The sequence below is a fragment of the Hydra vulgaris genome, chromosome 15 (assembly GCF_038396675.1).
Source record: "Hydra vulgaris chromosome 15, alternate assembly HydraT2T_AEP".
NCBI lineage: Eukaryota > Metazoa > Cnidaria > Hydrozoa > Anthoathecata > Hydridae > Hydra > Hydra vulgaris.
Genome location: NC_088934.1, coordinates 6939411 through 6953750, shown reverse-complemented (window position 1 = coordinate 6953750; position 14340 = coordinate 6939411). Strand labels below are relative to the sequence as shown.

Below are 14340 nucleotides of genomic sequence, written 5' to 3'. Positions count from 1 at the left end.
CCCAAAAGATAAAAGTAAATTAGTTTAAAAGTTTAAAAAAAATTTATGCTTCTCCAGTTTAATCTTGATGCCCAAGATTAAACTGAAAACATTTTTTTATTAACAAATGAATTGTTAAATAATTAGCTGATGCTCAACATTACTTACTTCCTTTGATAATTCTTGGAAAGCTCTGTAAGCACCTTCTCTGTCTAAAGGTTCATTTTGACCTGGTCCAAAAATATGTGGAAAAAACCTGAAAATAAAGTTTTTTATTTATATGACTTTGCGCAGGTCAAACAAAGGTAAGAACTTAAAATGTATGTATATCAAATAGTCTCTGAGAGATAAGAGAAATAAGAATAAGATAATAAGAGAGATAAGAATCTTTAAGAAAAATGCAATATTTTGAATTTATAAAGTATAAAAAAAATGCAAATTTAAAATAAATAAAAAATACAATAAATAACAAACTAAATTAAAGTTCTTAACTCTTTCACTACCACAAGTTGCTGACAGTGGCTTTTGATTTTTTTAAATTTTGACCGCAAGCCACTGGTAGCGGCTTTCGAGTATGCTTTGCAATTTATTTTGTTTTGTATGTAAATTTTCATTCTAGACACATGTAACTGGTTTTTTTTTAAGGTTTAATTAATTCTCTACATAATCAAAAACAAATAAGAGCCATATTGTGTAATTATAATAAGTTATCACTTGACAAAGTTAAAAAATCTTGAGTAATACTTGATTAAAAAAACTTCTTTAAATTTAGTTCTAAAATAAAGCAGCATTAACACTGTAAAATTTAACTTGTAGAAGTGTATAAGTATTTAGCTAAGTAATTACAAAAGTCTTTTAAAGAAAAACGTTTATACATTAAATAAATTCTGTTTTGGACTTAATGTTTTAGTTATTATTTATTAAAAACTTATTTAATTAAAAAATTCATTTGTTTAGCTTTCTATTGATATATAGTTTGTTATGTCTTTAAGGAGATTTACTATTCGAGTTTTAATTAGTTGTCAATGTTATGTCATCCAAATTTTATTCAAAACAATGTGCATTCGAAATGACTTTTGTTAAAATGGCTGGTAGCAAAACAGTTAAGAAAAAAAGAAAATTAGGTACTTTATTATTCATAGCACTTTTGCATAATTTCAAGACATTATACATTTGGTGCTTTTTCAGACAAAAATATTTTTTTACTAATATTTAACAGCATAATACATTATTTTTTATCAAAAATTATTGATGCAGCAATAAAAAAAAGACAGAAACCCCCCAAAAATCAAGCTTCTATATGAAAATCTAATTTCAAAATGGTGCAATACTTATTATATGTTTTTTGATGCCCCATACAAAAAAATGTTTATCTTGAGATGCCTAAATGACATGATTCTGAAATTTTTTCTTAAGGTTCTATATGTAACAAACTCCATAATATAAAAAAACTGCAAGGGCTTTATTTTTTAAATTAGATTTATTTGCATTTAAAGTCTTATAATAATAAACCAAAAAATATAGAAATAAATTGAACAATAAAAAATAAATAAACAAATTAAAATAAGTAAACTGTAATAAAAAAAATTAAAATTAGAAGGCAATAAGAATTAACAATCTTAGATCTCTGGTTAAAAGTTGACCCAGCTGTCTTCAACGCGTTGATGATCAATTTCACTGATTTTGTATCGTCTTCTTGTGGCAGTTGTTGGGATATTAATCATTAACAATAGGTTTGTTGATGGAACCTAGCACACATCATCTCTAGAAGGCCAATCATATGCCTTTGAAAGGTAAAATGGATGCATGAATCTAACTTGAATGTCTTTATTTTCAACACACTCCAATGCTTATATCAAACAAGCATTCTTTAATAATCCCATCAGTTTGAAAATTAAAAACAAATGAATAGTCCAATTGTTCAGAAACAACTTTAGTTCCAATTTTTGTGTTACTTATTGGAATGAAATTGTGATAGCTGCGAGTGCCTGGTAACGTTTTTGCAGTTGCATATCTTTGCTCAATTTCAATTCGGATTATCATGTATGACTCCTTACATATGTAATAAAAATTAATTCCTAGGATTTCATTTTGACAAAAATAAAACATTACAGATGTTGTAAGTATATGATTTGTTGTTGTTCTATGAAGGCTAGCAATTGAAGTTAGTCATTTAACAGTCCCACCAATACCATTACAGGGTGATTTACCGTGACTTGTAGCAAACAATGACCATGTACATTTCATAGAAAAATCTTGTTAACATGTTCAACTGTTAACTTCATCACATGATATACCATATCTACATCATGCAGTAAATCATCAGAAATAAAACATATTGAATCACATTTGAGAACATTATTTACTTTACAGTAAACTACTGTTGGATGCAATGTTGCTTAAATTTTGTTCCAGTGAAAAGTTTGTACTTCGTCTTGTACTACAAACTCATAGTTTTCTGAGAAATCACAAAGGACAATGACCTCAGTACTACTTAACTCATCTTTTAATTTTCTTAAAGAAGCAGCTTGACTTTTTGCAATATAAGAATGAACAGTAAGCTTTTGTAACTTATTTGTCAGAGTATTAATGAAGCTACTTGTGGTTTCTGTTAGACTTACTAGCTCAGATCGGTCTGTTTTCTTCCATTGTTTGTAATCTATACAACAATCATTGTCTCCACCAATATCTTCTTTAGAACTCAACTCATTTTCAAGATTTCTTAATTAAGAATCGTCTGGACACAAAGGGCAATCATGCAATTCTTGTTAGCCCTATTACAAACAAGCATATCAATAAGTTCATAATAATCCTTTGATAATTCAACTGCACTAACCATTAACTCAAAATTTTGAAGGTAGGTGCACACACATACTGAATGCGTACCAGATGCTGTAACGCACCATTTTGGACGATGTGAGCTAAAGTTAGAAAAACAAATCTTTATATCTGGATGACTGGTTTTAAACTTAGCATATAGTTCTTTTAGATTTGAGAGAACCAAAATGCTTTTGCATGTGAGATCTTCAAGCTATACTCACAAAATCTTTTTTAACAGCCATTTGTCTGCTTTTTTCATCGTTACAATAAAATTCAATAATTCTATCTACAGTCTCTTGAGATATTTCTTTTCCTATTTTTTTTCAGGGAATGATAAAATACCATTTTTCTGCAGCAATTTGCGTAATATCTGCACCATATAATTAGTAACACTAAACTCTCTTTCTATATCTTTGTTAGACCAAGAAATTGGAATCAGTGTTAGTAGTTGAATTTTCTGATTACGATTGGAAATTAACATTTTTGTTTGATTTTTCCTATAAGTATATCCATGTCATTTGCTTTATTTTTAACTTCCTTAGATAATTTACTGAAGGAATCTTCTTGGCTTAACTGATCTATATTTAAAGTACTTGCAATACCTAATTTTACTGTTTTTTGAACATGTAATAATTTCTTTTTACCAAGAGCAACTCTTGAGTGTCTACTCACAGCATGCATTTAAAGAGGACTTATGTTCATAATCGTCAAAGGAGAACTAAGGTTTTCTTTTAACAATTCGTTTATAGTTAGTTCATTATCTTTATCTTCATAAATCTGGCTGCAAGTCGGTTCTCCTGGTCCATTATCTTTAAATGACATCAATTTAATCTTACATGAGGGACATATCTTTTCTCCAGGAATAACGTTATTACCAATGTTTTTGAATTTTCCAGCAAGTTGGATATTAATTTCTTTACATCCTCCTAAAAACATTATAATTACTGCTTCAGTGAGAGTTTTGCAAAAAATCTTATATATAATTACAATAAAGCTTTAAAAAAGTTTTATGGCTAAGTAGTAATTATTTTTTCTTCTTTTTCCATTGTGTAAATGAAATGGATCACAGCAAGTTATGTGGATTGTTGAGTAACATTTTAAGTAAACATACTCATGGTGTTGGCAAACTGTTGTATTTTCATTAATTTCAATACCAGAACGACTAATTATCAAGTCTTTATCAAAATCATTAAGACTTGAAACTTTCTTGATATCATTGGATTTTACATATGCCTGTTTGTGACAAACTTCTTTCTTTATTAATCCAATTGAACATCTCTTTATATGATTCATATTGTTATACTATTTTTTAGTTCTGTAAGAAATAATTTTAAAATAATTATTTTTTTAAGATTCTTAAATAGAAAATCCTTTAGCTATAAAACATAAAGATTGCATAAAATAAAGATCTTTTTTGTGAAATGCAAACAAGTTTGTATGTTAGAACTCTACCTGAGATACTGAGATTCTAACAATTTTTTTAAAATACAAAAAATAAATGCATATAATTTAATAATATTTTTTCATTATCAAATCAACAATTTTTTTAAATTTTTTTATTATAAAATTTTAAATGCAAATAAATCCGATTTAAAAAAGAAAACCCTCGCAGTTTTTTTGTATTATAGAGTTTGTTAAATATAGAACATTTGGAAAAAATTTCAGAATCATTTCTTTTAGGCATCTCCAGATAAACGTTTTTTTGTACGGGGCATCAAAAAACTTAAAAAAAGTGTTACACCATTTTGAAACTAGATTTTCATATAGAAGCTTGATTTTTGGGAGGTTTTAACCATCAGTTTTGAGTTTCTCACCCTAAAAATAGGTACAAATTTTCAAAACTATGAACAAGTATTTCATAAGTTAAAGCTAATTGTGTTGTGCAATTGGCTTTAAAAATAAATGAAAAAAAAAACAGTCAAAAAAGAGATTGGGACTGAGTATCAATATCTCTGAAACTGTAAGGTGTCAGACACTAAAATTAATAGTGAAGTCTTCTTTCTTTAATTTAAGCTTGTATTCCAAAAATCATCAAAATCTGAGATGGTATGGTGCCGAGCATAAATTGAATTGAGCTGGAATGACCCTATATCAATTAAAATAAACTATTACATGTATAGCTTTAAATATGCATTCTATAATATTATAACATATCGGTTCAAATAAAAACAAGGATTAACTCCAACATAGAGATTGAAGCTTACAAGACAACCAAAATAAGTTGCTTTAACATGTTCGATTTTTTTTATTACATATACTCAAAATGGATTCAACATGTTCGATTTTTTTAATTATATATACTCAAAATGGATACCCAACTACTGCTCCGATATAATTTTTTAAAAAGTCATCCTCATTCAACTTATTCAATAAAAAACTCTTAAACAGTCATACACTGGTAAATGATCCACCTATCACCTACAGACTGAAAACACTACTCTCCTGGTTAACTATTTCAGGATTTCTTCAATTTGATTCCCTTTAGACCATATCAGTTTGTAACCAACTTTTTGTACACACAGACCCCAACACACATACCTTATTATTGTCAATCTGTTCACCTTCTTTGCTCACCAAACCATATTTTTATAAATGTCTCTTAACATAATCGAGACTCACTACATTCTCATTGATAAAAATGTCATCCATGTAAGCGTTTACAACAGATTTCATAATCATTGGTGCATCATTCAATTCAAAATCAAGTTGAGTTGAACAATATCCTTTGTAGCAAAATACCACAGTTTGGAATGGCTAAAGATATTCCTCAGTTTTCAATTGGATATAAGCCTTGTGTAAATCCACAATTGCTGGTTTGATTCGCATTCTTCTCCATTCTCACAACTTATTAATGCACACATATGCATCTCTTGTATACATCTTGATGAAATAGTTAGTTTTTCTCTAAACTGAAACAAATTGAACTATTTTATTTTAATTTCTTAGAATCACAGCCATTGAAGGAATTTGTCCTTTTGGCAGTCCTATCAAATTTTCATCATACTCAAGTAACCATATTCTCTTGATCCAATCCTGAATTTTATTTTCATATTCTGCTTTAGCATATTTTAGTATTTCATATTGAACAACTTTTTTAAACAGTTGTTTGGGTCTGTCTCCATCTCTCCATTTTCATTTTCCATTTAATAACAGTAAACACAGCTTCACAATCTTCCTTTCTTTGTCATTGTTAAAGAAGAAACAAAAACTTATCCCAATAACTTAATGGAACTCATTTCAAGCATTATATCAACTCTAAATGATTGGAAATTTACTAAAAGTAACTTAGTCACATACTTCGACATCATTAACCTCAAAACCACATGTCCTTCATCACCACATTTGAAACACCAAAAGATTTTCTAAGGAGACGTCCTTAGAAAATCTTTTTCTAAAGTCCTTTGAGTACAAACAATTCTTTGCAATGCGGTGTAACTCTTTGCAGTTGTAACATACTAAAGGACTTTTTGCAGCATGATGCTGAGACACAACGCTAATAACATTACTGACATCTTTTCTTATGGTATTTAAAGCAGCTTTCACTTTGGGTAACATGATATAATTTGGTTCATCACTGCTCAAAATCTTAATGATACAATCTCTGGCAATCCCACAACAAATGCCAAATGTACAGCAACTTCTGACAATTTAACAAGAACAGCTAATTGTTTTACATCATCCAAAAATACATCAACTTTCTCTCCGTCATATAATTTTGTTTCGTGAAAAGCTCATATTCCAGCAGCACTTGCTTGACTTCATTTCTATCTTGCTTATCTTCAACAGTTAAGACCTTTTTTGTTCTGCATTTCAGCAATCACTTTCATTTTTTGTACCCACACAGCAGCATTTGAAGTTCTATGTTTTAAACATATCAAATAAATTCATACTTGATGCCATGCCTGGTTAGCTTGTAATTTTCTTGTATAAACACAACACTAAGATTATGATGTTTTTCCTTTTCTTTACTTAATGTAAACCTGTCTCGTACAAATTTTACTAACAATTAGAATTAATTCATAAACCTCAAAAATAATTATGAAAACCCGCATAAACATGTTATAATTACACTAAACTAAATTACAATCAACTTGGCATCAAAGAATTCTCTTGTGTTTTATGTAATCAATGTATGTACTAAAGCTCCAATAGCTCCCTATTTCAGTATGACATCATCAATGACAATTTATGCAAGACACAAAGATGTTTGCATACACACTAGGGTGCATCAAAAAACAACAACTTGCCTTGTCTGAGTTCTAAATGTGTTCTTTATAATAAAATAACAATAGATTTAAAAAAATTTTGAACAAAAATGTTTTAAAGGTGCTGCAAGACCCTTTTTAAAGGTGCTGCAAGACCCTTGAACATTTAAAGAATTCCTAATATATATGTAAAAAAAGTTCTTAAAAAGAAAGTAAACCTGGTACTCAAAAAAAGCGAAACTATGTAAAAATTTTAATAATCATATTTTTTTATAAAAAACATTTTAAGCAAAAAAAACATCTTCATAAACTTGTAAAAATGCACTTTTTTTTATTTTTAGTTTAAAATCAAGTTAAAAAAAAAAAAAAATTAAAATATAAGTTTTTATAAAACAATTTTTTCTAAATTCTTATATAATTTCACTTTTTTTTGAGTAACAGGTTGACCTACTTTTAAAGAACTTTTTTAAAATATATATTAGGGACTCTTAAATGTTTAAGGGCCCCGGGGCACCCCCAAAAATATTTTTTGCTCAAAAAAATTTTAAATTTAGTGTTACTTGATTATAAAGAAACACAATTAGAACTCAGACATTACAATTTTTAAAAATTGTTGTTTTTCAATGCATCCTAATAAAAAATTGTTGTTTTTCGATTTTTTGTTTTTCGACATGTTAGATTTTAAAAAATTGTTATTTTTCGATGCATCCTAATACACACATATATATACACACATAATATAAATAACTTACTCTGGCAAAATTCTTCCTAAAACAAGATTTGCATCAGTAACTGCCAAATATCCATCTATAAAAAAAAAAAAAAAAAAAAAAAATATATATATATATATATATATATATATATATATATGTGAATATAAAGCATAAAATAACAGCTGCGTACAAACTAAATTTATTCTTCGTAATATTTCGATCTGCTTTTGCACAGATCGTCATCAGACGTAAAATATAATACAAAAAAACCGTTACAAATATTACATAAAAACGTCAAAGAAGACATTAAAATGATGCCATAAACAATTACATAATAACATAAATATAAAATTAGCAAATATTATTTGATTCCTTTTTTTTGGATAATTTAAAAAAAAAAAGAGGTCTAAAGAGAAACTTATTGATACACGCCCGAAACGAAGCAAAATAAAGATTTTTTACAAGTAAGAATGTTATAAAAAATATATGCTATAATTTAGAAAAAATTTTGACACCTAATAACTATAAAATTATTGAAAATGTTGCTGAAAAATCGAAAAAACATCATTACGAAATTACAAAGAAACATTTAAAAGATAAGTTTGAAAAACTTTATAAAATGAATTACAATAAACAAAAACTATCAAACGGATTGAATAAAAATATAGTTAAATCTGAGATCTTAAATTTATCGCAAACTCAGTTAGACACCTCCACAATAAATCTCCTGAATCTTGGACCAAATTTTGCACCGTCGTTTAAAAAGTTGCTTTATATGGAAATTTTAACACCGATCGAATCTTTTGCTTTACATTTAGAAAAAAAAAGTAAAAAATCTGATGCAGAAAAGATTCGACAAAACGTGAGTAAAATACTTATTAAAAATATAAAACATAGATTACCCAACAATTTATCAAAAGAACAAAGATTATCTTTAAATAATTTGAGGAAAAAAATGAATGATTTAGCAGTTTATCCATTTGATAAAGGAACAGGATTTGTACTTATAAACGAAGAGGACGCATCTTATAAATTAGAAGAGGAAATTAAACACTCAGTAACTATCAACTATGACCCGACTCAAACCCTTATGACTAAATTCCAGAAACTATTATGCAGGTTACGAAAACAAAAAAAAGTTAGATAACAAGACTTATTTTCAAATGTACCCTTCTGACTGCGTACCTCCACATTTATATGGAGTCATAAAAGCTCACAAGCCAGAAAAGAACTATCCAATGCGGCCAGTCGTTTCTACTATCGGTACCCCACCATATGGATCATCAGAGCATCTTGTAAAAATTATACAACCAACCTTAAACAAAAACAAAATAAGATTATTAAACTCCTCCTCGTTTGTCAACGAAGCAAAATCTTGGTTAATTGATCCTAGTGAAATTCAAGTCTCTTTTGATGTGGTGGCGTTATATCCCTCTATTCCAATTGACAGAGCGATTCCTGTGATTATCGATATTTTAAACAACGATGTTGATAATCTTAAAAAAGAACCAAATTAACTCTTAGTGATAAACATGAAATGATCGAACTTTGCCTTAACCAATGTTATTTTTTATACAAAAATGAGATAAGATCTATACCGAATTCGGGACCTATAGGTCTGTCCTTAACGGTTGTAGTTGCCGAAGCGCTTTTACAGCATTTTGAAACAAAAGCTCTTATTATTGCTGAGGTCGGTCATTTTTCGCCAAAGACTTACAGAAGGTATGTAAATGACAGTCATGCAAGATTCGACTCAACACAAAATCATGATAAGTTTCTGGAGTTGTTAAATGAACAAGATCCAGCAATAAAATATTCTTCGGAAAAAGAAAACAATAAAAAAGAATTAAACTTCTTTGATATAACTGTAACCAATACTAATAACTCATACTATAACTTCAAAATCCATCGAAAATCGGCTTAAACCTTACAACGTCAGAATAAGATTTACTACACCACCTACGTTAAAAAACATCTTATGCAACAACAAGTCTAAGTTAATTCCAAATAGCAATCCCGGTATCTATAAACTCACATGCTCTTGTGGCAGTATATACATTGGTGAAACAAAATAGAAAATTTTAACGAGATGCATTGAACATCAAAAAACCATTTAAAAGGTAAATAGGATGCATCTGGTGCAACCGAACATGGTAGAGAATGTAGTGGTATGTTTGATTGGTCAAATCCGAAAACTTTAGCAATAAAATCAGAGTACAATGAACGTAAAGTTAGAGAATCACTTGAAATTAATTACGCCTCAACATACCAAGAAATAAAACATGCTCCAATACTTCTCAACCGTGACAATGGCATTAAAATTTCTACAAACAGTTGGAGACCTCCTTTTAAAAAAATTATCCAAAAAAAAGGAATCAAATAATATTTGCTAATTTTATATTTACATTATTATGTATTCGTTTATGGCTTCTTTTTAATGTCTTCTTTGACGTTTTTATGTAATATTTGTAACAGTTTTTTTGTATTATATTTTACGCCTGATGACGATCTGTGCAAAAGCAGATCGAAATATTATGAAGAATAAATTTAGTTTGTACGCAGCTGTAATTTTATGCTTTATATTCACATATATATATATATATTCACGTACAACAAGATATGACATTGAAACATTTTATACATTTTATGACATTGAAACATTTTATACACACACACACACACACACACACACACACACACAATTACTTAAGCGGATTTAGGTGTTCAGTGTCTTAATATAATTTCGACATGTTAGATTTTAAAATGCTAACTTTAATTCTTGCAGTTTTTTCAGAAAAAGTAGAAAAAGTAGAAAAAAATAAAAGTTTTTTTTTCGTTGAACATTTTAATAAACATTAAATGTTTCTTCAAAACGGCCAGCACGGCCAGCATTTTAATCAATAGATAATCCTGTAGATTGAATTTCATTTTAAATTTGTTTTCTTATATGTAACTCTTTTTCATTTTAAATTTGCTATAAAACAAAGAAAAAATATTAATATTTGTATCTTTCATTAACAAATTACTTTTTCTGTAACAAACAGGCCCAGGATGTGCTCGTGCAGATTCAGGACCCACATCATAACGACCACACCTAAAGAACAATCTTGAACCACCTCCAGCAGCTACAGTATTGATGTCAAGCTAAAAAAATATTTATTTAAAAACATAAAAGAAACAAAAACAATAGAAATTTAAAAAAATATACAATAATAAAAAATTATTATTTTAAATTAAACTCTATACTATAAAATTTGATTTAAAAAAAAAATCTATACATATGTGCATATAGTTTTAAATTTATACACAAATGAAAAAATGTTGTGTTTTTACAAGAAATTATTCATCGATTTTTAATTGCTCTTGGATATGATTTTTTACTTTTCTTTCGATAAAAAATATGAAAACTATATATTTTTGAATAGCTGGATCTCTAAATCAAAAGAAAAAAAACTTGAAAAAAACCTTGCATGAGATTAAAAAAATATTTAAAAAAAATAAAAAGTAACTCAATTTAACAACCATTTTTAACAATCATTGAATGAAATGAAACAAGTTAAATAAAATAGTTGGTCAAATAAACTAGACAAGTGCTCTGACTCTATAAAAATTATCTCAAAATATTTTTCTGTAGATAAAAAAATTGTATTATTAAAGTCTCATACAATAAAATATGTTGACTGAATATAACAAGTTTTTTTTTATACAGTATTATAAATAAATAAAAAAAAGGAAAAAAGAAAACGTTAAAAAGTTAAAAAGTACCTGAGGAGCTTGAATACTAACACCAGCGGTTTCATTCTCCAAGATAACTTCAAAACTGCCAGCATATCTGGAAACATCAGTTGAGGTACCTTAAAAATAAAATTGATAAAAAATACTAACAAGGTTTTGTAATTTAGTTTAAAAAAACTGATAAATAATATAATAAATTTTTAAATAAAAAAACTGTAAATACAAACTGTATATACAAACATATTGCAAAACAAATTTATTGCGCAATTAAACATATTGCAAAACAAATTTATTGCGCAATTAAACATATTGCAAAACATATTCACAATAAAATTTAAAGGTTGATAATAGTCGTTACTTTTTTTTATAAAACTTTTATGATTTTTTAAGTTTTTTAATTGAAAAAAAAAGTAAACAAAAACTTGAACAAACTGAATGTCTACCAAAAAACTTGTTCAAAATATGGTGAACAAGATTGTAAAATTGAACATGGTTGTATGATACCTTTAGTATTAGTTGCAAACAGAGGAATGGGTACGGAATGTCATAAGTTTGTTAAAAGACTTACAAAAGAAACTAGCTGAATAACAAAATGAAACATACTCAATTGAAATGACAAAGATAAGAATAAAGTCTACCTAAATAATAAATTTATAGAGGTATTATCTATTATAAATAAATCATCATCATTAGAAAATGACAAGTAGTTAGAAGCAAAAAAATCTAACTTTAATCTCCACACTTGTTTAACATCGATAAAACAAATAATGACATTGAAAAGATGTCTTTTTTACACTAGGTAGTAAAATTTTAACAAATAGTAATCATAAAATATGGCACTTTTGTGATTTTGACACATAAAATTTATGCTAAATCTCCCGTAAAATGGTTCATCTGGTAAGTTTACACTTAATCTGGCAAATTTATTTTCAAAATTTATGTTTTTATGTTTCAAAATTTTTTTAAAAATGTTTTATAACTTTATACATTTTTTAATGGGTGCTTAGATAGAAACAGAATAATTTTATTTGTACTTGACATCATCATGAGTTACTTTTATATACTTTTTTATTGCTGCCATTTTTTTAATCCTTTTTATCTAAAGTTTTTATTTTGTTTGAAGCTTTGTGCCCTTTTGTAGTAAAATTTTTAAACTATGAATAAACTTTGATCATTAAATCGCACATCAAATATTTAAAAGCAAAATACCAATATAAAAATCTAATATCAAACAATATATGTAATACTGTAAGAATGTTTCCATATATAATAGAGTTCGTAGAGTTCGAGGTGACCTAATACAGTGTTTTAAAATAATAAATGGCTTTGATATGGTAAATTGGTGCAACGTAAATTCGCTCTCTTATCCAGGAAATTTATATCAAAGTCGAATGTGACGTCATAACTTTAAGCTAGCTAGAGAGTTAATAAAAAACAATGAACAGCGTCATCAGTTTTTTAACGTCATCAGAGCGTCATCAGTTTTTTACAAATCGTGTGTGAACACTTAGAATAAATTGCCTAAAAACGTAATCAGTGCCACAACTGTAAATAGTTTCAAAGCAAGATTGGATAAAGTTTTTGAATCTGAAAACCTTGAAGCTGATTAACGATGAAATTGGCTTTATTCCCATTTAATTAACTTATTATTAAATAATTTGTAAATTTTTATGTAGGTCGCCAAAACCAGAATTGGTTACACAAGCTATAGCTTGTTGCAGCACAATAAATAGTAATAATAATTTACTTTTTTTTTTCTTTTTAATAAAGCACATTAAGGAAATGCTATTTAAAGGATAATATTTTGTATTCAACAAAATAACTAAAATATATATTTTATTATATTTTGGGGAAACTGTTATTGTTAATAAGGTAATTTAATAAATAATTCATTCGACAAATTAGTTAAACAACCAATGAATAATATTTATCTGCTGTAAAAAAATCATACATTCTATTCCTTCAAAAAATACAAGAGCCGAGAGCTGCTCAATTTTTGCAGCTTTGGCTCTAGCTCTAGCTCCACCAAAAAACTGCAGCTCCCCGCCTCTAGCTCGGCTCCAATAGCCTGATAAAGAGTAACATACACTATTAAAGTGTTTAGCTATTACCATTAATAAATCAGTAATAAAACAATTAAAATCAAAAACTAATTGAAAGTTGGTGATTTTAGAGTGATTTTAAAGAATTTAAAAAATTTAACAAATAAAGTAAAGAATATTAACAATAACAATAGTAACATAACATTATTATTCATCAAGAATAAGAGACTCCAATGAATTTTACATAGACAAAAATATAAAAAAGTACAATAAAAAATTATAACATAATAAATCATTTTAACAAAACAACAATATAAAAATAAAAACAATATATATATATATAAAAAAAGGACTATAAAAGAATGAAATAAAAAAAAAAAAAATTAAAAACAGATATTTGGTAAAATGTTTGTTTTTACAATTTTCAAGTAATTTGAATGAGAAAACGAGATTAAAATTTTTTTTTTTAAAAATCAGATTTTTTTCTTTGTTTGCAATTTTGTCTACTTGACTTTTCTCAGAACAAAGACAGAACAAAATGAAAGGCAGCCTAAACAGAATAAACCAAATATGAGACTGAAAAATCTTCAAGAAAAGACACATATCAAAATAAAAAATGGAACCACAAAAACAAATCGAACTGAGTATAACAAGCTGAGAGAAAGCTAATTAATATACTATTTAAATGAAACTAAAATGTGTTGAAACATATTTTCTACTTACCAAAACAAAAATTTGGTTAAAATGCGAAACGATTTGAAGCATTATTAGAGGTTGCACAAGTTATATCAATTCTAGTTATTTTGTAGTTTACAGTAATCAACAACATTAAACATTACAGTTGAT

The 14340-nt window shown here is 27.3% G+C and overlaps 1 protein-coding gene across 6 annotated transcripts in view; it reads right to left on the bottom strand.

Moving 5' to 3' along the window:
• The window catches only part of LOC136072111 (5-oxoprolinase-like), a 119573-nt gene that overhangs the window by 85217 nt on the left and 20016 nt on the right, over positions 1–14340 (bottom strand). For all 6 annotated transcript variants that reach the window (XM_065820448.1, XM_065820449.1, XM_065820446.1 and 3 more), the window contains exons 12-15: positions 11483–11571; positions 10744–10861; positions 7757–7811; positions 148–235 (exon numbers count right to left, since the gene is read on the bottom strand). In XM_065820448.1, the coding sequence (XP_065676520.1) occupies positions 148–235; positions 7757–7811; positions 10744–10861; positions 11483–11571 (350 nt within the window). The remainder of the gene's footprint in view (positions 1–147; positions 236–7756; positions 7812–10743; positions 10862–11482; positions 11572–14340) is intronic.